Source organism: Lytechinus variegatus, chromosome 4 (assembly GCF_018143015.1).
Source record: "Lytechinus variegatus isolate NC3 chromosome 4, Lvar_3.0, whole genome shotgun sequence".
Lineage (NCBI taxonomy): Eukaryota > Metazoa > Echinodermata > Echinoidea > Temnopleuroida > Toxopneustidae > Lytechinus > Lytechinus variegatus.
The window spans coordinates 6,462,727-6,489,122 of NC_054743.1; the positions used below are offsets into that span (position 1 = coordinate 6,462,727).

Below are 26,396 nucleotides of genomic sequence, written 5' to 3' on the forward strand. Positions count from 1 at the left end.
CTATGGAAGTCAGCACTAACACCAAATTGAATCTGATTTGTGCTTCCTACACCAACACTAACGCTAAAACTTGATTAGGTGCTAGAGCTATGGAAGTCAGCATTAACATCGAATTGAATCTGATTTGTGCTTCCTAAGCCAACACTAACACCAAAACATGATTAGGTGCTAGATCTAGGGAAGTCGGCACCAACACCAAACTCAAAATCATCCACTGTTTCTTATCTTAGCCTGCTCTCTCTGAGAGCAAGAAATGTGCATCGGATGGTTGCTATATATATACATACATGGACAAGTGAAGTCATATATCATTAAACACTCTTTACATGATAAAATATACATGTATCTTTCTTATAATATAAATGAATTCAAAACTCTTTTTTTTACACATAAATTCATCGCAACAATTGGAGTTAATGGATGACACAAAAACAAATTTGGTCCGATGGAGGAATTCTGGTTTACTGGAATCATTTTTTAAATAAAATCGTGGAATAGAAGGAAGTCTCGACGGTCTTCAAGGAATGACTGCAGCAGAGTTGAAAATAAAACAAGTCTATCTGAGAAAATAGCGGTGACGAAATGCTTTTTTTACAAAAAAACTTGCTGGACATGAATCCAGCCAATGAAAGAACTATTATGTCTCTTTTCTAGTTTGCACTGATGATGAGAATGTGGTTTCCATGACGATCAGTCTCTTTCCATCACAATTTTCTTTATTCTTTCTAACTCGACTTGCATCATCATCCTATGTTTTTTCTCGTCGTCCACTTCTGTCATCAACTTCTTCACCTCTTTCTTGAAATCACTCTTTATGCTGGCAATAGTTTCATGGAGAGCTGGGAGGAGAAAAGAGAAAGAAAATGATTACTCTTTGATTTCAAAACTAGTATTTTTTCTTCACACAATGAATAGAATGAGATGTATAACCTTGTGAGGCATTCACCTATTACGTTACTGTATGACTTCATCAGATAACAACAGCTAAGATTGCCTGAGGATGGCACTGCAGCACTAGCAGATTGACAGAACAAGTGAATAAAGATGTACATGCTGATAAGTAATCTTGATCTACAGTGGTGATAGAAAGCTAGTGAACCCCTCCAGAACGTGAACATATTAAAACTAGTGTTCAAATTCTGCAATCTTTTCTATATTCAATTGCAAAGTCAGGTGATATATACAGTCAATATAGTTTATTTCTCTGAGCTCGCCGAACATTGTAGCATTGTTGTCTTCATTCAGCACTCAGCATGAAGGAGTGTATTTTCTGGTGGGGTTAACAAACTTTTTAGCAACACTGTAGAACATGGTTGATAGCCTGTCCAGACAGATTTGGGATGTCAGAGTGTCAACCTGCTAGTGGCTCTTCCTCATTTTTGGCCAATTAATTGAGAAAGACAACATGAGAAAATTACAGTTCCCTGTCCAGGATATGACTCCATTTCCCTGGCTTGCATAGCGAGTGTTCTGCCAATATTTTAAAAGGTTACAAACAACGAAGCGTAATGTTCTACACATAGCTTCTAAAATATGATGAAATCATTCCTGACCACAGTAACACAGATATCTTTGTGAATATCACAATCATATAGGCAACTCCACCCTTAATGGTTTACAATACTTTGCCTTAGTTTTATGAATTATTTTGGAATTTTGTGGAATCATACATCTTTTTGTTTCAAGGCATCGGTCTTAAGAAACAATACCAGAAAAATCATCACTTAAATGTGATGCATTAATATTGATCTTAAAATTGAATTAATATCTTATTTTTCAGGGATCTGGTCGAACAAAACAATATAAGAAAAAAAATATTAACATTAGATCAATTAATATTTAATCTTACGATTGGTCTTTTATATGATTTTTCAAGGAAGTGGTGTAACAGAATAATAAAAGAAAAAGAAAGCATACCTTTGATTTCTTTCTTCAAGTCCTGCACTTCAGCAGACGTGGCTGCATCTTTACTAGGAGCAGCGGAGTTGGAGGATGCTGTCGTCTTGGTAACCCCTCCAGATGGCCTTGGAGGTGCCCCACTGCTGGTATCTGTAGCTGGAGCAGTGGTAGTATTGGTGGTGGTGGTAGAGCCAGACTGAGCTGGTGAGGCTTTAGGTCTGCCGGGAGGAACACTGCCATTTTCAGTGGACTAAATGAGGAGATATTATTGAGGAAATATTATAAAACTGATAAGTTAGGATTTATCATAAATATACTAAACCAAACATTTACAATCTGTCTTTATGTACAAGTAAATGAGTCTGTGGGAGGTCACGTCATTCTCGGATACAAACCATACTGACAAATATTCTTGAAATTATCTTAATTTCTGGACAATGTCACTTGAAGAAATCGATTAAATTTTATCAGACAAAAAAAATCACTGTTTTATTCTAAAATGATTTCTATATCACATGATTTTAAAGGCATAATAAGAAAATCAAATAAACACATTTATTCATATTTGCTAAAGAATGTCTAATAATCTTATTGTTCACCCAAAATATGGTACATTATTTTGCAATAAATTGACCCTTCCAATGTAAAATACATTTTCAAAGAAACCAGGTCTCACCATTATCCTCATATCCAAAACAATATCATACAATATCATACTGCAATATGTTGGGGTTACTGTTATTCAAAATCAGTATAAAAGCTTAATATTCTTGATAAATTCAAAAATAGGAAAAAGTAATATATCTTTCAAATGTAATTTCTAATCATTGGAATGCAGATAGAACAAGAACATGGCATAACCACCAACCTGTATCATCATAGGAGGAAAAAAAAACTTTGAAGAAAATAAGATACAAACATTATCTATCATGCAAACAAATGCACCACAAGTGCAATAAAGGGTTAGTACACCTCACATCCCAGGCAAACTATTATCACAATCAAACATTAACAGATAACTATTAGCAATTCACAACCATTGTATTGGAATGGAACATGCAAATGACTGGGAGCTCTGGTTTGGGGAAAAAGCTACAGAAAACAGGTAAAAGAAACAAATAATATAATTAACATATGTATGTACATAGCATGTAAATCATTTCATTAGAACATACAGGTATTTGAATTTGAAATCAACATGAATATTTTACTCTGCTTAACAATCAATCTTGATGTTGTTGAAGCACAAACTGATATGATAAACACCAATCTCAGAACTATCGATGGAATGACTCAATCATTAGACTGTGTACGAGTGATTTCAACCAGGGGTCGTATTCTGAAAGTTGTCCTCAGAGAAATATTCTTGTATCTTTAGAGAACTTTACAATAAAATCTGTATTCCGAAAATTCTTGTATCTTTTTTGTAAATTTCCTTGTAACTTTCGTGGAGCGCATATGATGTAAGACCTAGAATTATGCGTAAAGTTAAAAACGGCACATAAATATCCCTTTGCGCAAGATAACATATCGCGATAAAAGGTATTCTGAAATTTCTCTTATCTTTGTGTTGTTAACTTCCTTGCAAATTACAAGAAAATTAACAAGAGGTAGGGGGCTATTGTAACTTATTGTTGCATGCAATATTTGTCCGTCAGCGATAATTATTTCATGCTGCATCCCGCAAGAACATCATGTTTTACAAAAGGAAACATTCCAAAGACATTATAACGACGGATTGGTTGACTTTTCAGCAATTAAAAATTAATGTTCGAGATGATGAATCTTTTCAGAGAAAATATATCTTTGAGAAGAGCCACATGTATTTTCAGCACAGAAGCGCACAAGCATAAGCATTGGGGGCGCAAGGAAATTACGCCTCATATCAACAATGTGCTTCATTATTTTTCAGAAGAGACGCTTCTATTGGTTGACCTAAGCAGATAGCAAGCTTATTGATTGGTTGATGATGAAATATTGGGCATGTCAGAGATAAAATAGGGGACGTAATTACAGAGACAATTTTCAGAACAACTAAAGAGAATTTTAGCGAACTGTTATCTTGCCGACTTACAAGAAAAGTTACAAGAAATGTTAAGACAATTTTCAGAATACCACCCCAGGTATTTCATCTGGTTACTCTCCATATAGCCAACATGTAGTCAACTGCTGTGAATTATGGGAAAAACACCTTGCTGATACCAGCTACTGTTTGGTTTAATATTAAAGGGTTTGTCACTGTCAAAAGAAAGTTTAAAAAGTATAAAAAAGATTAGTCCAGAAGAAAGGTCTACATGTACTCAATTTCCAATCAATGAGATTGTTACATGAAATTTGATCTCCATGTATCCCCTCCCTCCATCTCGCTCCCTTAGAAAAAATGTTGCTTTTTACAAAAAAGCCATATAGTAGACCGGCCAAAACGATTTTTTATACTTTGGACGGCAAAATTTGTTAATGCTTGCTAATGCTTGGCATCCCAGCTAAAAGTTTTGCAAAAATGCCCAGGAATAGCGTACGGCCGGATGCCAAGCGCAATTTTGCGTGAAAGTGTCATTTTTAGCGTAAAATCTGAAAGACTGTCAAAAATCACGCATTTTGATATTTTGACGGCTTATCATCATATTTTTGATTATCTTTGATATGAAATTATTTTTATTCAGAATTTCAAATTATAAGTCTACTAAATATGCATTTCAAATTTGAATATTACACACACACATATAGCACAGGGAAACATAAAACAGCGATTTCCTCGAAATAAAAGTTTGTGAAAACTATCAATAGTTTGAAGTTTTTTTACGCAACATAAATTCTTCGATTTAAATGCGTTTATCCATCGAATGTATAGTAAATGTCCTAGTGCCACAAATATTAAAAGAATTTTCAAGAAAGATGGTAGATATCTCATTTTATGTTATCCGAAAGGATACAATGTGCATTTTACCATGTGCGCATTTTGAAAGAAAAATGGAAAATACCGTACATTACGTACATAATTACATACATAAGTACATACTAAAGCGAGTTTTTATTTACATGTAAAAGTCCATAATAAAGCGAGTTTTTAATTGGATAGCACAATTTGTCAATTCCTTGCATCCCAGCTAAAAGTCTTGCGGAAATACTGAGGAATAGCGTACGGGCGGATGCCAAGTGCACTTTTGCGTGAAAGTGTCATTTTTAGCGTAAAATCTGAAAGACTGTCGAAAATCACGCATTTTAATATTTTGACGGATTATCATCATATTTTTTATTATCTTTGATATGAAATTATCTTTATTCAGAATTTCAAATTATAAGTCTACTAAATATGCATTTCAAATTTGAATATTACACACACACATATGGCACAGGGAAATATAAAACCGCGATTTACTCAAAATAGAGGTTTGTAAAAATTATTAATGGTATAATGTTTGTGTTCCGCAGCTCAATTTCGTCAAGATTTAGTGCTAACCGAATAAATACTTAATAATTGTTGTCATGTCACATATAGTGAAAACAAATACTGAAATAAGATGCAAGATATATATCATTTTATGTTATATATGCGAAATATAACGATGCACATTATTTTATCAGATGCGCATTTCTGATAAAAAAATAAACAGCGCACAATATTACATCGATATTGCACATATCTTATATCAGTGCGATACTCGTCATGATATTATATAGGATTATGTTTGCTTTGTAGGGTTCGATCTTCTTGCTATTTCCACGAATGAATTGGTGCTGAACTTAAATCTACCTGTGGCGATATTCAGAAATAGGTCTGATATTTAATTTGCCGTTACCATGGCAGCATTAATTTTACAGGAATATCTATATCCAAAATCATAGAAAACATACATGTATGAATAAAGCGATTGAATTAGCATTTTTAAACCACTCTGTCAATCTACATTTTACTTCAGTTATTTGATTATCAAAGTATATTTTTAAAAATGGCCGTTGCACGGCAGTACCTATTTTTTGTCTCGTCGGCATTGCAGAGCAGGACTAAAGGAGCCACTTCTCCGGTGGAGGTGACGGTAGTTTTGATTTAACAGCGTCATATCAACCTTGAAATCTTAACCAAAGTTCATTTTTCAAAATTTCATTATAACTTTGAACGTATAGAAAAAAATTAATGACACTTTAATTTTAATGACCTTTTAAAGGTCAAGTCCACCTCAAAAAATTGTTGATTTGAATCAATAGAGAAAAATCAGACAAGCACAATGCTGAAAATTTCATCAAAATCGGATGTAAAATAAGAAAGTTATGACATTTCAAAGTTTCGCTTATTTTTAAGAAAATAGTTATATGAACGAGCCAGATACATCCAAATGAGAGAGTTGATGATGTCACTCACTCACTATTTCTTTTGTTTTCTATTGTTTACATTATACAATATTTCAATTTTTACGACTTTGACGATTATGACCTCCTTGCCTGAACCACAAAATGTAAAGATAATGGAATTCCACAGGTTCAGGGAAGAATGAAACTTCATTTCACATGACAATGACGAGAAAATGAAAATATTTCATAAAATAAAAAACAAAAGAAAAAGTGAGTGAGTGATGTCATCAGTTCCCTCTTTTGCATAATGACCGAGATGTGCATATAACTGTTTTGTGAAATAAAGCGAAACTTTAAAATGTCATAACTTTCTTATTTTACATCCGATTTTGATTTTTTCAGTTTTATGCTTGTTGAATTTTTCTCTTTATTCAAATCAAGTTTTTGTTGGGGTGGACTTGTCCTTTAAAGTACTTATTCATGTAATTATGTTTATAATTTACAGTATCTTCAATTTTACACTCAAAATGCCCCCCCCCCCTCCCCGATAAATTTTGCATGTCCCGTTTCGGAAAATATCTCTTCCACCTTACTTAAAAAAATTATTTTGATATTTGTGACATTAGAAACAAACGATATTCAATAGATGAACCAATTTAAATCGAAGAATTTGAGTTGTAAAAAAACTAAGAGCTATTGATAGTGTTCACAAACTTTTATTTCGAGTAAATCACGATTTTTTGTGTCATATTGCCATATATGTGTGTGTAATATTCCAAATTGAAATGCATATTTAGTAGACTAATAATTTGAAACTCTGATAAAAACAATTCCATATCAAAGATAATCAAAATATGATGATAATCAGTCAAAATAGTAAAATGCGTGATTTTCGACAGTCTTTCAGATTTTACGCTAAAAATGATACTTTCACGCAAAAGAGCACTTGGCATCACCCGTACGCTATTCCTCAGTATTTCCGCAAGACTTTTAGCTGGGATGCAAGGAATTGACAAATTGTGCTATCTAATTAAAAACTCGCTTTATTATGGACTTTTACATGTAAATAAAAACTCGCTTTAGTATGTACTTATATATGTAATTATGTACATAATGTACGGTATTTTCCATTTTTCTTTCAAAATGCGCACATGGTAAAATGCACATTGTATCCTTTCGGATAACATAAAATGAGATATTTACCATCTTACTTGAAAATTCTTTTAATATTTGTGGCACTAGGACATTTACTATACATTCGATGGATAAACGCATTGAAATCGAAGAATTTATGTTGCGTAACAAAACTTCAAACTATTGATAGTTTTCACAAACTTTTATTTCGAGGAAATCGCTGTTTTATGTTTCCCTGTGCCATATATGTATGTGTAATATTCAAATTTGGAATGCATATTTAGTAGACTTATAATTTGAAATTCTGAATAAAAATAATTTCATATCAAAGATAATCAAAAATATGATAATAATCCGTCAAAATATCAAAATGCGTGATTTTTGACAGTCTTTCAGATTTTACGCTAAAAATGACACTTTCACGCAAAATTGCGCTTGGCATCCGGCCGTACGCTATTCCTGGGTATTTTTGCAAGACTATTAGCTGGGATGCCAAGCATTAACAAATTTTGCCGTCGAATCCTTATCTAGAGCACTTTTTGAGGTTTGGCCGGTCTACTAATACGCAGACTGCAGATGTAATTCACAATAATAAATGCACAATGAAAATCCAGTATAAAAGTAGTAAGATTAAGGAGAAGAAGAGGGAAATACAAAATAAATACGAAATAAAGTTTAAACATACGAAAAAGGCAAAGTACATGTACTGAGTGAGCAAGTCCATGAAATGCCATGAATATTTTTGTTTGTATTCAATGAAAATTTGAAATGAAAATTACAACATGATTGAATTCACATTGAAATCACATAATTGCAATGAATGATATTCTACTTTTTTGAAAAGCAGCTGTGAAAAAAAAGAGATTTGGGAAATGAAAGGTGTGATCCCTAAAATAAAAGAGAATGTATTGACTGAAAACAAGATATCAGCAAAACATGATGACATTTTTGTGATTGTGAATATATTTTCCAATTAAAAGAAATAAATCTAAGATAGAATATGGCACCTAAATAAAGTCTGCATTGCAACTTTCAGCAAGAGTCCTGCAAGCCTTGTTTTGTTGCTAATCCTTAGGATTCATTGGCCTGTATTAGGAAGTCGGGTTTAACTTAAACTCAGGTTTAAAGTTGTGGTTTAAGTATGGATAGCCAATTGTTACATAAATCACTAATGGTAGAGATATCATACTTTAGCTCACTTGGCTCTCAAATCATTCATGATTGTCTAGGAAGTATACATAGATGATTGTCTTCACCATCAATGAATCAGGAAAGAGCACAGTAAACATAAGAAACATACAACTTAATAAAAATGTTGATACTTTTGGCTTCCCATACTTAAACCACAACTTTAAACCTGAGTTTAATTTAAACCAGACTTTAGAATACGGGCCATAGAGTACAGGGTCTCTTTGCATAAAATCTCATCAGTATGTTAATTCTGCCATTATTGGTACCAACTGTGGAATACTTGCTTTGGATTAGCTGTGGAGCCCTGTAATAATGGCAAAATTAACATCGTAAAAGATATTTTTCCAGTGAGACCCAGAAGTGGATGTATAGTGTGTATGGTGTAATTATGGCTGTAAAATTTACACTAGTTTGTTCACCCCCAAAAAAATAAGCAATTTGATACTCTATATGATGGCATGAGTGATTTGGGTTAAAGTGTGATGTATGACATTTCCTTCCCAAATCTGTGGGATGATGTATCACGAAAGAGCACAGTGAACACAAGGAACATACAATGTACAACTTAATAAAAATGTTGATAGTTTTGGCTTCCCATACTTAAAAACCACAACTTTAAACCAGAGTTTAAGTTAAACCGGACTTCAGAATACAGGCCATTGTATACCATAGGAATGGGAGGAAAGCAGCTTGGCAGGATTCCTGCTATAAAGAAGTCACACTGACTTTGGTCATGATGCCTAAAAAACAGAAAGATGGGAGATGAAGGGTGAGAAGAAAGCACTTTTTCTTTGAAGTCAAAATACTTGAATACACACACCAAACACACATACACCCCTACACGCAGATTATCCCTTTAAATACTGAATAAATCAGAATATATACCCGGCAGTACATAGATATTATACCCTTAACCATTTGATTAGTTTCAGTCCAATTCACCTGAGCCGAAGCAGATGAAAGCCCACTAGATTTATTAGTTCTGTTTTTCAGTTCCATCTTCCAAGGCGGTTGGCTGCTAGCAGACTCCTTGGGACCAGGGTCAATGGATGGTCGGGGCGGGAGGTGGTCCGAAGGGCGGGGCTTCTCAGGGAGAACACCGGTAGGGGGAGGGGCCTGAGATGATGGCTTTGAGTGGGGAGCGGTTGTAGGTTCCTCTGCTTTGGATGATGAGGCAGAGCTTGAGGTATTAGAGGGGGTTGATAAGGGGGCGTGGTCCGGTATAGGGGCGAGGGATGGGGTCGATAGGTGGGCTTTTTTATGTTTGGAGCGTGGAGCAAGAGGGGGAGTATCATCAGGAGGAGAGGAGGAGGAGCTATTGGTTGGGGGAGGAGATTTCTGCAGAAAATGAGAGGTTTTAGAGTTTAGAGAAATAATTCATCAAGTTATTTACAAATTAGAAATCAGGACATGTTAACCAGTTGAAAAGGATATAATTTTAGTACTCACACTTATTCCAAACCAATGTTAAACAACCATACCAATTCTACCAGTAATCTTTGGGTTTACGACACAGTATAATATTACATCCCATATTACATAAAGCATACTTAGCATGTTAGTAAAACATCACACCAAAGCCATGCAAACATGTTTCTTGTTCATTAGGCAGAGTGACAAACAAGTAGCTGGCACAAAATAGAGCTTAATTCATTATTGCACATTAATTATTGCACATTTCTTGCTCTGAAGTTTTTATCAAAGAATGGTAAGCAATGAATGCAATGGCATATCTGGATGAGAATAAAGATGTTATGAATTATTATTGTTGCCATTGGTTATGACTTTCTGTATCCAATGGTTGGTTCACCAACTTTCTTTAGTAATAGTTTTAATGACGATAATATATCTGTTGTCTCTTCATTATCATCTCTGAGATGATAAAATGTGCAGCAAAACTGACTCTTAGTCTCATTATATGAAGAAGTCATGGAAATATATTTCAACAGCTTCTTTCACTAAGAATCAGATTTAGCTCTTCCAACGAAAGAATAGATTTGTATAAATGTTATTTCATAATCAGATTTAGCTCTTCCAATGATAGAATAAATTTGCATAAATGTTATTTCATAACTCTCAAAAACTTCCAAATGACTGTCACTGCCTTTTCTTATTTCTAATTCAGATTATATTTATGAAATAATTATTCAATAAAATACCTGATGAAATTTCTGTAAAAACATATCAATTCTGCTGTATAATATACGATTTAATAACAGAAGTAAATGTATTTTTTTTAAATTTCACCCAAAAATCTTTACAATCAGGTTTTATTGTGAACTGCTTCAATGTTTATGAGCAACATTGGCAGATTTACTGATGTGAACATCTTCATGAGGATTTACTCACAAAATTTGTGAAAAGCATTGTATCAGTTCATGATACTTATGAATTGCTTGTCAGTGATAATTATGTTCAGGTGAAGAATAGATACAGAGCTGGCTGGGTATAGCAAAAAGCAGTGTAAGGCACAATATTAACATTAATACATAGGAAATATGGTATAGGTAAATTATTAAACTTTTTGTACAGAAGGGAAATGAAAAGGCAGTGCCTTTGTGCAAGTGCAGATTTGAGTAATTTGAAGGCTGCACAACAGTAAAGCAACATAAAGTATTGTGAAAACCATCAGCAAGCTAGGGGGTTTCATGGTTAATCTAAAACTTCTATATTAGATCAGCAATTCACCCACCACAAACCCTGAATGGGAAATTTTCAAAAAGTTATTGTTAGCTTCTCCAGAACAGACACCATAACAAACACATAACATTTCACCTTTTCCTGGGTGGGCAGTGCAACAGGCGGCCTACGAAGGGACTTTTTGATGTCTCGACTCCATGGGGGCGGCTGCTTAGGCTCGTTGTCGTCGTGGTGGGAGGAGGGGTGTGGCGTGGAGGTGGGGCCATCGACGCTGGTGATCGGTGATGGTGAGGTGGAGGTTGGAGGGGGGCTGATGAGGGGTGAGAGGGGCGTGTTGTTAGATGACGACTGGTGTTAGAATAGCAAGGTGGTGGTTGGTTGATTGGTGGAATTACGGCATATCATTTTATTAGGGTTTGTTTGGGGAGTAAAGGATGTTTCATGAATGAAGAGAAGAAGAATTTAAAAATTTCCCACAGTAGTTTGAAATTGATGAACCCCATAATTGATGTGTTGGTGAGATGTTTGTTTTGATTGAGATGAATTATTTCATATTATTTTAAGGAATGAACATGAAATTTATAATTCGAAGAAGGGTTTTGAGGTGATTGCAGTGGGTGACCAATTAGCATTTATTTTTTATTTTTTTATGTTTGTTTGTTGAGGTTGGTTCAATTTATTCAGTGAATTAGTGCCAATTTCATTCAGAAAAATGAGATAAGGTTTAAGAAGTTGAAGGTGTTACACAGAAGGCATTCATAATGAACATGGTCGTTAGTAGTTACAATGCATGTAAAAACAAAATGAATGAAAGAAAACAGGAGGGTTAAAGGAAAGAAAAGGAAAAGTGAGAAAAACAAAAATAAAATCATAAACATGCAAAAAAATCAAACTTAAAATCAAACAGGCATGTCAGTTTTGCAATGCAAGCAGTGATGATAAATTATAATTAACAAGCTTGAATAAATAAAACATGATGCATCGAACAGGAGAATGCATAGATAACATCAAGAATGCAATACACTGGCTGACACATTGAGCACTACCATAGATCTACTTATAAAAAAAGAAAACATTTTAATATCAATCATTTCATCCTTAGGAAATGCAGTGTTTCAAAAATGCAATGTTACTTTAAAAAAGGAGTTGTGTGAAAAACAGTTTGCTTTCGTCAATTTGAATGTCCCCAAAGGAAATTCTTCTGCACAATGTGTGATGTCATCAATTTTCACTTTTTGCATTTCAGCATTTTTTATAAAATATTTTGGTAGAGCATGATGAATAAACCCCACTACCAAAATTTAGTAAGGTTTGGTCTAAGGGCCTCAAGATACATGTATGACCTGGGTCCCGTAACACAAAACTTGGCAATGATCGTAGAACATTCTTCTACAACTGATTCCATTGACTACAATGTACAATCAATCATGAAAATCAAGCGTACAATCATTCGCTAACCTTTGTGTTACGGACCCTGGTTCTCAAAGTTAGGAACCAGGCCAATAATACAATGACTTCAATGCGGCTAATAATGTATTCATGAGGTCATATCTTGGGGCCCATGGACCAATTCCCACCAAAATTTGGTAACTGGAGTTTTTTATCAAGCTCTACCATAATATGGTATCAAAAAGCTGAAATACAAAAAAAGTTTTCTCTGACGTCATCACTTCAGTACTCTATATCTAGTTTTGTAAATAAAGAGCATTCAGTACTTTAGTTTGATCTTGTGAAAATGAACTCTGTTTTTCATTTTTCACACATTTTCAACTGTTATAGAGCAAAGTAATAATTATTGTGTGTACCTGAACAAGAATATAATTCCATAGCCATTGCATGAAATCTGCTAAAAATACTTTTACAACTACCCGATTTACTACATATGGGACTAATGCAATTGAAGAGGGTAGTTACCAAAATGCATTACAAATGGGATAGGGGTCTAAAATACTAGTTCATGTACAGTCAGGCTTAAGCAGGGGGTTTTTAATAGGAACCTACAACAAACAAACAATGTTCTACTTTAATATTTACCATTCATTATTGCTACAATCAGGAGTAACACCCCTTGACAATAAAAGCCTAAGCTCTGTCTTTCAACAGGAATCCTCCTCAGCGTCTTTTTCTCAGTAATCCTCCCATTCTAGCATTGACAAATCAATGGGGAATCATGGAAAGCAACTGTAATTGCTGGATTTATATAGCACTTTTTGAGGATACAAAGTGCTTCTATTATTACCCCAGCTTTAGCTCAAGCTACCAGGTCTTCAAAGGTGCTCAGTGCATTCAAGGAATTAATCCTGCCGGGTACCCATTCACCTCACCTGGGTCGAGTGCAGAAGTGTGGATAAAGTTCTTGCTGAAGGAATGCACACCATGGCTAGGATTCAGATCCATGACCTTCTGTTTGAAAGGCGAGAGTCAGAACCACTAGACCACCACATACCCACAACAGACCATCCAATGGTGTGCCTCCGGAAAAGGTCCTGTGAAAAACTCAGAGTTCAGCAATTCTTCCTCACTAGTCCTACCATTTCAGCACAGACAGATCAATGGGGAAAGCAGGAACATCGCTGTAAAAGGCACTGAGTATGATTCCTGCTTAAAGACGTGGCATAAGACTTTTGAAAGGAGCCTGAACAATTTACGAACATTCCCATTCCATTCCATTCTTCAAGTCCTGATAACAAACCTGCCATCTCTACTGATGAACATGCAATACTTACCGATGCTGGAGGTGCGCCAAACGTAGAGGGCGGTCTCCTATTAGGGGTTGCCTTCGGCCTTGAAAGATTCATGTGTGTCAGTTTTTCAGAGTTGGGCTTGATGTTATCAAATGTTGTTTCTGAATAGAAAATATTAGAGAACAAAAATAATATGACATGTTAAATTGTTTGTTCGGTGCCAAATATACATTCAAAGATGCACTCCTTCAAATCGATACTAATTTGTAAGCTCTTATGTATATAGGCCTACATCAATGTCTTTAGGGTGCTATGAATAACAACATTGTTAGGGCAATATTATTGTTAGAAAGTAAAGATTTGAATGTCTATTTTAAAAGTGATTCTTGAATGAAGGTTTGAGAATTCGAATTCATTTATTTCACATCTCTAAAAAACATACAAAATACAATACATGGAGATCAATCAATATGATTCCACAGTAATGGAGCAATGAGTATTGTAGAATGATAAATTAACAAAAATAGCAAATTACATGGATAATGAATGCGATGTGAGGGACTAGCAAAAGCCAAATAGACTTATCTAGGCTACTCCCTGATTAAGGCAACAAGAAAATAATTCTTATCATCGTTATTACATTATTACAACAAAAAATTGATTTAGAAACCCTGGATAGCAGAGGCATGTATATAAACCCCTCAAAAAAAGTTTTGCAACTCAGTTTTGAGGGATGATATCTTTTTGGTTAATGAAGTATAAAAGATGAAACTGGTATCATTGGAAAGTTGAATTATTCTCCTTTACAATGACATGCCATTTGCTGTGATTATGTAATCATGGAATATGCAATCACCCTGAACATCGAAAAAAGTCAGAAGTGAAATGTTGCAAAATGCATTGATTTCCAACAAGAGTCTCCATTTCTATAGAATTTCCACCATGCAGGTGACAGTGAATGCACTCGGTCCATCCTCGAAACAATTGGAAATTCGCTATTGCAAACGACGCATTTTGCAATATTTCATGTCTAACATTGCTGCGTATTATCATGTCTGTGTATTCATGTTAACATTAGCATTACAAATGACACATGATTGTAAAGAAGAATAATCATGCTTTCTAAAGATATCACTTTTACACATGATGATGGCACATTAAGAAATTTATTAGCACTCAAACTTGCAGTTTGAGTTGCAGAACTCAAACATGACATGGCAACGAATTTTGCAACATTTCATTTTTTACATTGCTGCATATTTATCATGTCTGTGTATTTCATGATAACACTAGCATTACAAATGACACATGATCGTAAAGAAGAATAATCATACTTTCCAATGATACCACTTTTACATATGATGATGGCACACTAAGAAATTTATTAGCACTCAAACTTGAGTTGCGGAACTTTTTTTGAGGGGCGTATATAATAGAATTGTAAATTAATACATGGCTTTCATTAATCAAAGGCTATGGATGCCCTTATTGATTCAGGCCTTGAAGTACCCTATCATTGGCTTTTACATATATTTCTTATCCTTTTTATTTTTCCATCATTTTTCATATACATAAGTTGCTTTTTCCTTACAATATCAACATTTAAAGAGAGTACTTCAGTTTACAGTAATGAAGGGCAACATGATGACAAAGCTGTCTTAGCAGCCACCTGTCTATCATGAAAATTTGTGGCCACCGTAATTGTCTCCCATTGTAAAAAATAAAAGTATGTGTTGAAAAACCTGTCTAAAATGGTCACTTGTCTTCTGTTTTCATTAATTGGTTGGTGGTGATTTTTTACCTGATTGCTAAGAAAGCATGAATGCTTGAAGGTAAGCAACCAGAGGACCGACGGCTTAAAGGAGAAATATATTGATTATGAATGTGGTCTTATTATATATCAATGGAAAGGTAATAATGTGGGGATCATCAGTGGGTCATTCAAAAATACCCAAAATAATACAAAAAGGTGAAAATCGCCGATTAAAAAACGCTAAAATGCCCCTCCGAAATATGCCTCGCATCGGTCTCTGAATTGACTGGAATTTGATGACGTCACTGTCTGTACGAGAGGCGTGATTGGCTCTCCCACGTGAAGCTCAACTTGCATGCAAAACCTGTTGCGTGGGTACGTTTTCTCCACACTGTCACTGAATACTTCTAGTCACGAAATGAAAGAAAACCCAGAATTTTATCTAGATTTAGATTTTCAAATTGATGATTTTAAAGATGAAGAGAATGATGATGAAGTGAACAACACAGTGACGTAGTTGGAGGTAAATTGGGGGAAATATGCCGATGATGATGATGAAAATTCAACTTGCCTGACGATCACAAGTCATGTACATGCCGATTCGCTACCAACTCATGCAGCTGCTGCTATAAGTGCTAGCTACACCGCGTGGGCCAAATCAAATCCATGAAAATGAATAACCACATCCAGACAGAGTCTATCATAAGAAGGAAAATAATGATATAACTGTACTTACAAACAAGTGAATAATCCGAACCTGAAGGCAAATCAACTCAACGAATAGCAGCAGACGATATGCACCGACGATAAACTTCATGTGGCTGGGATAGATTGTCACTCGTTCTGTTAGATGTAATTTGTAACTCATTAATTTGACAAAATTACGAAACTCGGGGAATTATTTATATATATATAAAAATATAGTAACATCTCTTATTATTTTTTGTATTACGATAAAACCTGTTTTGAAGGAAAACGTTGAGGTAAACTAAAATTACATTTAAAAGATCATCCCCCAACATGCGTAGCTTGTATGTCATTGCAAACAAACCATCTCAAACATGCACGTATTCCTTCCTTGCTCGCCTTGCTGATTGAGAGCTGTGCAACACGTGCATAGATCTATTCTCTCAGTCTCAGCCAAGGCGAGCAAACAATACGGCATGTGTTGTTGTGATGGTTTGTTTACGATCACATAATGCTACGCATGATGGGAGGATCTTTTACATCTAATTTTAATTTACCTCAATGTTTTCCTTCAAAACAGGTTTTATCGTAATTCAAAAAATGATAAGAGATGTTACTTTATTTTTATATAGATAAATAATTCCCCGAGTTTCGTAATTTTGTCGAATTAATGAGATAAAAGTTACATCTAACAGAACGAGTGACAATCTATCCCAGCCACATGAAGTTTATCGTCAGTGCATATATGCCATATCGTCTGCTACTATTCGTTGAGTTGATTTGCCTTCAGGTTTGTAAGTACAGTTATATCATTATTTTCCTTCTTATGATAGACTCTGTCTGGATGTGGCTGTTCATGTTCAGCATGAATTAAATTTGGCCCGCGCGGTGTAGCTAGCACTTCCAGCAGCATGAATTGGTAGCGAATCGGCATGTACATGACTTCACTTGTGATCGTGTTGCAAGTTGAATTTTCATCATCATCATCGGCGTAATTCCCCCAATTTACCTCCAACTACGTCACTGTGTTGTTCACTTCATCATCATTCTCTTCATCTCAAAATCTTCAATTTGAAAATCCAAATCTAGATAAAGTTCTGGGTTTTCTTTCATTTCGGGATCGAAGTATTCAGTGACAATGTGGAGAAAATGTACCCTTGCAACAGGTTTTGCATGCAAGGGGAGCTTCACGTGGGAGAGCCAATCACGCCTCTCGTACAGACAGTGACGTCATAAAAAATCCCCAATTTCGCGGACGTAATTCTGCGTGTTTGAAGCATTCAGAGAGAGAACTTTAAACTATCAATTAACTGAGTTTCATGGAAATGGAACCTGGGTCACCAGAATACAAATCCCCCACTCTACCAACTAAGCTTTAAAGACAGGGTTGACTGTGGCATGAGTTTCATGAAAATGTAGTAGAGGTATATAATCACCTTTTGGTTCTGATTTACCAGAGTCTGTGCTGTCCTTTGGTGTCTCTTTAACATCATGTGGTTTAGATGTTGACTGTGGTTTGGTCAACGCTGTAGGCTTGTTGAATAATTGAGGCCTTCCAGCCGTGGGTGGTGGCAGTACCTGAAAAAAAAACACACAAAGAGAAGCAATGAACAAATGGGACAGGGAAATGTTACCACAGTTACCCATTCCAAGGCAAAAATACCAATCACATTTTAAATAGCCTATTACATAATTGCATGCAAGAATGCAGATAACTGATGATATAATGATATTTGATGTTTTTTAATGTTCATCTAACAAGTCAGGAACATATACTAGTAATGAAAAACAAACTGCCCCATATTAAAGGGATTCAGCTTTGCTGAAAGCAGAAAAATATTTTCTTGTGATGGAATGATACAAATTGCTGCATCCTTTCCGAGTGATAATCAACAATGCCTGAACATTTTAGATGAAAAATAAATGCAAGTCATTAAAGGGGAAGTTCACCCTGAAGAAAAGTTTGTTGTAAAAATAGCAGAAAAAATAATAAAAAATATTGGTGAAGGTTTGAGGAAAATCCGTTAAAGATTAAGAAAGTTATTAGAATTCAAAGTTTTGGATTTGTGACGTCATATGCGAGCAGCATTCCTACATAGCGAATGGTAAAAAATCAATGAATTTCAAATTTTGTACGGTTCCTGATAACTTTATTTTGTTTTCTATTTATGATCGGGTGTGAAATGATTTGTCTATTGATATACAAAAGGCACAGTAAAAACCATTTTCAATTTTCTGAGAAAATGACATTTCATATATTTTTTACCATTCACTTTGTAGGAATGCTGCTCGCATATGACGTCACAAATTCAAAACTTTGAATTCTAATAACTTTCTTAATCATTGACCCATTTTCCTCAAACCTTCACCAATATTTTTTATTATTTTTTCTGCTATTTTTACAACAAACTTTTCTTCAGGGTGAACTTCCCCTTTAAGTGTGAACAAATAATCAGGGTTCTTCAGGCTCAGTACATACATGTACAACACAAGGAGACCATACTTGCCAAAGAATTCTGTAAGGTCAAGTCCACCCCAGGAAAATGCTGACTTGAATAAATAGAGAAAAATCAAACTAGCATTGTGCTGAAAATTTCATCAAAATCGGATGTAAAATAAGTTATGAAATTGTAAAGTTTCACTTTATATATTTCACAAAACAGTGATATGCACAACAAGGTGAGTCAATCGATGATGTCCATCACTCACTATTTATTTTGTTTTTTATTGTTTGAATTATACATTTCATTTTTTTTAGATTTGACAATAAGGACCAACTTGACTGAACCATAGTGTTAATGCTAATTTCACATGTTCAGGGAGGAATAAATCATTGTATCACTTGACAATGAGGAGAAAATTAGAATATGTTATATAATAAAATACAAAATAGTGAGTGGATGATGTCATAGTCTCCTCATTTGCATACCAGCCAGGATAAGCATACATTGTATAATTGTTTTGTGAAATGAAGCGAAACTTTAAAATGCCATAACTTTCTTATTTTACATCCGATTTTGATGAAATTTTCAGTGTTATGCTTGTTGTATTTCTCTCATTTTATTCAAATCAACTTTTTGTTGGGGTGGACTTGTCCTTTAATGGTAAAGAAGTACTTTTTTTTGCAAAATCATATATATCTTGCTGCTTGGGTTATAAAGCTCCAACCATTCCTCTCTGACCTAATGATTACAATTCAGATTGATTTAATAGCAGAATCAATCATTTTATTCTATTTAATCCTAGAAAAGGTTTAACTAGAATGTTACCTGTTTAGCACCAGGCGGGAGATGTCTTGAGCCATTGACGTGAGATTCCTTGGGAGCAGTCTTGATGTTATCCTGAGACGGTTGCTTAGTAACACCGGGTTTCTGTGAAGAACCTCCCTTGACTTCCATACTACCAGGTCTCGATGGACCTGATGGATATAAGATTGGATATCACATACATGTAGGTTAAATCTAGAAATACTAGGTGATTGATCCAATCAGCTTCAACTGTATGGAAATCCATCAATGTCATAATTTTTTTCCACAGGAAATTTACAAAATGTCCTTTGTAAACAAAGAGAAGCACACTGAATTTTCAAGAAATGATGGATGCATAAATATACACAATAGCTAGAAAATACTTTGAACAAATGTTTTATATTGATGTTGCTTGCCTTCCATAGTTAGGGTTGATCTGGGTCCCGTAACACAAAGGTTAGCGATTAATCGTACGCTCAATTTTGACGATTGATTGTACATTGTAGTCAATGTAATCAATCGTAGAAAAATGTTCTACGATCATTGCTAAGCTTTGTGTTATGGGCCCATGATCAATCTCAACTCTTTGTAAGACAGGAAACCAGAAATACTTCAGCCCATTGGGATTATATGCATGATATAGTGCAGATCAACTTCATCCATATAAGACTTTTCATTTTGTTCTTTAATGTTTGAGTTTACAAGTATATGGAGCTGGTATAACACTGTAAGCAAAATGAAACATACTGTACATGAAAGGATTTTTTTTAATATGATTTTGTCGGATCTGATGGATAACAGTTTGCATATCACGCATTGTCGTTTCATGGTCACTGACTTTACAAAAATGTGTCATTATTATTAAAAAGAAGAATGAAAAATAATGAGGGTTTTTTTGCAAATGAAAAAAAGAGCAATGTATTTCTCAAAAAATAGCTTCTATCTTTTTCTGGTTCTGATGCGGACATGCATTTTATTTTCAATTTGTTCTCTTTCACAATGAAATTCCTCTGTGTTACTTTCACTTTGATGGTCTTAAAAATCCCTTTTTTTTACTCGAATCGTCAATTATACCAGAGTGAAAAAATTAATTTCATCTGAATAAATAGTAGTTTGCAAATGGAACTTCTTATGACAGGATTAAAATGAAAATGATTTTCTAAATGTGCATATTATAGATAAGCCTATTTTGGCATTTTTATATGCTTTGTTTTTCCTTGGCAAGCTCTCCAAAATGAATCAGGAAGACATTTCATAAAAATAGTATTTTCACATTCCTCAATGTATTTATACAAAATAACAAAAGAAACATTCTTGCATTCACTTCTGAAGGTTTCCATGACAAAGAAGAACTTTTGTAGTGGATTTCAAAGTACAGCATGTATTCTTTTGTGTCATATATTGGTCCTGAAAATGACCACCCAAACTCAACATTTGGACTAGTGTGTTCTTGTCGTCTTCAGGAGCATGAGCAAAAGTTACACACTTGTCAAATCGTCCAGTTTGGTGGTCCTTTTCAGGACCAACATATGCCCATGAAAGAATGCATGAAGTACTCAGTACACCCTTATTCTAGCATTACATGTAATTTGAATAAAAAGATATGAAACATTCTAGAAAATGAAATGAACAAAATGCGTAAATTAGAAAACAGCAATAAACCTTGGGTGACAAAACCTTAAATATCATCAAATTTTAGGACATTTATATCATGGCTCTCATTAACACTTCTCAATTAGACAATTTTCTTCTTTTTTTAATAGAAAATCTGAATTCAGACAGGATGTTCCCTAATATGTTGTTGACACCAAAAAAGTGAATTTAAAAACAAATCTTGTATAACAGATTTTGTCAACCATGCAATCGGCGTAAACACTTTGTTAAAGCTAAGAACTGCTAAATATATCAATTACATGCCTCTACAGCTATACATATGTACATGTACAATATAAAGTGATTTCCCTGTCATATATTTTGTTTCCATCTCATACAAAGTAACAAATAATTTAAGAATCATTTACAACTCCCCCCAAAGAAAAGAAATTTCCTCTTCTCTTATTCCATTCAAACAGTATTCCACTGCATTACTCTACATGGGCACCAGTCGAGAGCCACCTGGATAAACCAAGTCAGACCATATGGTCAGAGTTCATTCAGTAATTATCACCTACATAGAGTATTTTAGCGAAAATTAAAAACATGTATTTTGGTCTGCATCGATTGCCCATGCAATATCAGAGCCTATCTCTAAAAGGTCGACGAATATCCCATAGGCTCCTGTACAAACTTTGCTATTGAATATGAGAGCATATTCAACAGTTTAGGGCGCGTGCGCGAATGCGTGAATATACAACACGTACAACAATGAAAGCAATGGATTCGCAACATAGAGCACAACTACGCTCAATGACGTCATAACGAACTACATGTACTATGCAAGTCGCATGTCAACGACCTAATTTGTATGTGATATGACTTGTTATATCAAATTGCTCCCTTTTTTTTTTGGAGGGGGTGGGATAGATGATAATAATTATATTGGATGGCTTTATTTAATGAAATATTCCACTCGTAAGGGCCAATATTCCACTCATCTGCGATTCGTGGAATATTTTCCCGAACTCTTGGAATATTTCTGGTATTCCATTCTGAGCCATCCAATATAATATAAATATCCTAATTACTGCCCTTCATTTTTGCATAATACAAGTATAGCATTTATACATGTAATATCAAGTACCATTGACTATCTACAGAAGGATATACAGTTGTATAAAGTGAAAAGAGAAAGTAATGAAGTATTCAGAAACTAAACCCACTAGAAATCATCTCATGGCTGTTATATGTGGGTGTTACTCATGCATAGAAACCATACAGAGTTGATTTACATATACACATAATATGTACTTGATTAATAATGAATAATATTGCGTTGTTATTAACAAGGTGAAATACAGTTCATGTAAGTTTGAAAATTGATGTTAGATTCAAAATGGTGAAACTCATTTTCCATGGAGATAGAACTGACTTTATATAATTAAAAGTAAAAAAAAGATAATGTAAAAAAATGAAAATGCAGATACACATAGAATCATTACAACCACCATTTGCCACTGTAATTTATAGAAATACCCTTTGTCCACTAACTTCAAGACAAAGTTTCATATACATGATAATAGGCATTTATATAGCGCCATCTATCTAGAAGTATTCTATTCCAAGGCTCGTTGTTATTATAATTATTACCCCGGCTTTAGCTCGAGCTGCCTTTCAGCGCTCATGCATTCAAAGAATTAATCCTGCCGGGTACCCATTCACCTCACCTGGGTCGAGTGCAGCACAATGTGGATAAATTTCTTGCTGAAGGAAATTACGCCATGGCTGGGATTAAAACCCACGACCTTCTAGCTCAAAGTCAGAAGACTTATCCACTGGACCACAACGCTCCAACATGTATATGTACCAGTAGGGAATACATTATTATTTGAAAGTTTGATGTTCAAATTTCTAGTGAGAACACAAACTGACCCTATTTCATTTCATTAATGATAATAATCTGTATGATCAAATATTGATATCATGATTTACATATACATGTACATTGAAAGGCATATCAGGTAGAGTTGAAAACGATGTTCATGTAGCTTAGAAAACATCAGCTGATCATAATTTATCTAATAAATTATAATCTAAATTAAAATTTAAATAATTAAGAGGGGTGACCAAACCAGGCACCATAAAACTTGCAAACTATCAAACTGGGTGATTTTCAGTTGGAGTGTATCAAGTTGTTTGGACCAGAATGATCAAATCTGATTTTTCAGTATTTTCCGAAACAGTCTGATTTTGTCTCCATACTGTGTAAAAAATAAAAGCTCACATGAAAATTAAAACCAAAGTGCTTTAATTAACAATATGTTGGATTTCATCTTCTTCTTAAAGTCCCAAAAAATATCCTTATTTTTAACTCTTATAAACTGAAATGTACATGTAGGTCCATGTACTGGTTCCTGTTTGTAACAATGAGCAGGGTATGCTTTAATTAGTATGCCAAATTTGGTGTAATTTAATGATTCCTGCTATAAAACCATTATTGAATTTTAATACTACTTTTGCCATCTTTAACCATCTTTCAATATACTCAAACCTCTTATTCATCAAAAGCAACAACTGATCGATAATATCGGTACACTCTTCTCTTTGTAAAGTGGTAGTTTAGGATTGTCCAAAGCCAGAAGCAAGTTATGCATCATTTTCAAAGCTGACAATCACCTCTTAAAGACAGGGGTCCGTATTCTGAATTTGGGTTTAACTTTAACTCAGGTTTAAGTTGTGGTTTAACTATGGAAAGCAATTCGTTACATAAATCACTAATGGTAGAGATATCATATTTCAGCTCATTTGGCTCTTAAAGGGGAAGTTCACCCTGACAAAAAGTTTACTGTAAAAATAGCAGAAAAAATAATAAAAAATATTGCCGAAGGTTTGAGAAAAATTCATCAAATAATTAAAGTTATTCGAATTTCAATTATTTGATTTGTGACGTCATATGCGAGCAGCATTCCTACATAGCGAATGGTAAAAAATCAATGAAATGTCATTTTCTCAGAAAATTGAAAATGGTTTTCACTGTACCTTTTGTATATGGGCAATTCCATGGAAAATGTTCACTTAAGAGAAAAAATGAAGTTTCAGATTTCACTTAAGCAGTCAAATTTTCTTAAAAAGTAATCTATAAAGTCTCAATTTCTAATAGAAAAATCGCAATATTGATAAAATTTTGTAGTTTTTTCCATCATCAAAAAAATAGAATAGTAAATTGCAAAATTTAGAAAATGTGGCTCTTTTTAAACAATTCATCTTTCCTGTCTCTAGTAAAAGCAAACAAGGTCCCAGAGGTCCCTTTTAACTTTTGAATAGATGATTAATGTTTAGATCAACGGAAAATAATCGTTAAATTTTATGCCATTCATCAATTTTAGAGAAATCTGTCTTCAGATTTGTGTGATTTCTTTACCATTATCAGTGTCATGTCCGTTACGTTTTTCACTTAAAGTTTTCACAGCTGACAGGAAATTTGTCTTAAGGTACTGCAGATTCAGATTCTATGTTAGAATTAAACCCCCTACCGTGTGTACCAATCATTTTCCCTTACCACTTCTCATTTTCATAAAAATGGCGTAACGGACATGACAATTCCCGTAACGGACATGACGACTTATATATGGCAAATGGCAGCATTCACAAAAACAAAATATTAGGCTCAGTGTCACAAACCGAGGTATGTCTCAATTGCTTGAGGATAGCTGAATGTAATATTTCCTGGAATCTGCATGTCATTCAAGGTATTTTTAGAAGTTGGTGAGTGATGAAAGTTCAGCTGTTTTTCTGGTAGATTTTTCTGAGAATTAACGGTATGCCACATAATATTAGGATAGGATGCAGCTAGATCTGGCAACATACTCAGATCACAATCTGCATCATTTGTGTTTGAACAAACATTTGATTATCTTAGGTTTTTGCACTGACAGTTTGGAGCATATGATAAAACTCCAACTTGTGAATTCATGATCATTGATGATATTACTTCAAAGTATCTGGCTTTCACCAACCTCTACATGTACTTCTTCGATGATGGCATGGGCTCACATTTAAAAGCAAGTTTGTATTCGGATATCTGTGTTACATGATGTAGCTCTATGAATCCATGAATCTACAGTGGCACTTCTTTGCAGTATCACAAAGCAAATGGGCCGTGGAAAGAATGTGGCGCGATCAATAAATTATGTCATCATAGTATTTTGGTCAGCCATAATCACAATTTGAATGAAGTATCTTCAATTGTACATAAGCAGTGCGGACAATACAACTAAATTAGATACAGCCACATTTGTCAGCAAGCAAGATCGTAAGATTTAGAACATCCAAGATTTAATGAAAGGATGATTAATACTCAAGATGATAGTTATTTTGAATGAAAAAAAAAATCTCAGATGCTATTTTCAAACATTCCGATTACCTTTCAATTCATACATAATCGATATGAAAGACCGGTTTCCAGGTACTGCTATTAGATTTTTATTAAAATACTTTTTAATACCATTTTTTGTAATCTTAAAACTGACATTAATACTATTACATGTTCTTTATCATACAATAGAATCCATAATAATGTTCTTCTTGGATTTATACAGGTCTTGTACATTTTGTTTTCTTCTCACAAAATATGAGATTTGGTCTTCTCAGTGTGCCGTAGTGGTATGATAAACATTGTATTCAATATAAAATTATCACTTAGGCTATAGCTATTAAATTAATGATACCTGCTAATAATATCTACATATTATTCTTTAGAGTGTTAGTAAAGGTACTTTGCTGTTACATAATTACATTCATTATCCATATTTCTTTCATTTTCAAACTGAGAAGTGCTGATGAAGTTCACTTTGTAAGGGTGTCATGTCCGTTACGCTAGTATATTATCAAATATTAGGGCATGAATAAAAAATAATCTTTTCTATCAACTTTTTCTCCTTTAATTAGGTGTGGTGGATGGTAGTAAATGGAAAATACTCATCAACTGTTGTTAACCGGTGTAAATAATTTTTTCTAAATATTTTTTTGTTTTATAAATATTGTACAAAAAGACCCCCTCTCAAATTGCAAAATAATAGGAGATACTACAGAATACCAGTTATGATATGTGTCTCTAACCTCTAGCCTTAACATGTAAACAATTAGACTTGTACCATATCTTGTAATAAGATAATCATATTCGCTTACAAAAAGTGGACGAAACTGTCATGTCCGTTACGCTTCATGTGTCATGTCCGTTACGCTACATTTTGAGCTAGGAATACAGAATGCACT

General features: G+C 34.2%; 1 protein-coding gene across 4 annotated transcripts in view; it reads right to left on the reverse strand.

Annotated features, from left to right (window-relative positions):
* Positions 1 to 294: 294 nt before the first annotated feature.
* Positions 295 to 26,396, reverse strand: part of LOC121413258 (SH3 domain-containing kinase-binding protein 1-like) — a 61,727-nt gene continuing 35,625 nt past the window's right edge. For 2 of the 4 annotated variants that reach the window (XM_041606015.1, XM_041606016.1), the window contains exons 10-16: positions 19,548 to 19,696; positions 17,715 to 17,856; positions 13,881 to 13,999; positions 11,290 to 11,502; positions 9,457 to 9,852; positions 1,918 to 2,149; positions 295 to 839 (exon numbers count right to left, since the gene is read on the reverse strand). In XM_041606015.1, the coding sequence (XP_041461949.1) occupies positions 691 to 839; positions 1,918 to 2,149; positions 9,457 to 9,852; positions 11,290 to 11,502; positions 13,881 to 13,999; positions 17,715 to 17,856; positions 19,548 to 19,696 (1,400 nt within the window). In that variant the 3' untranslated portion in view covers positions 295 to 690. The remainder of the gene's footprint in view (positions 840 to 1,917; positions 2,150 to 9,456; positions 9,853 to 11,289; positions 11,503 to 13,880; positions 14,000 to 17,714; positions 17,857 to 19,547; positions 19,697 to 26,396) is intronic. The other 2 variants (XM_041606018.1, XM_041606017.1) reach the window with 1 other exon arrangement.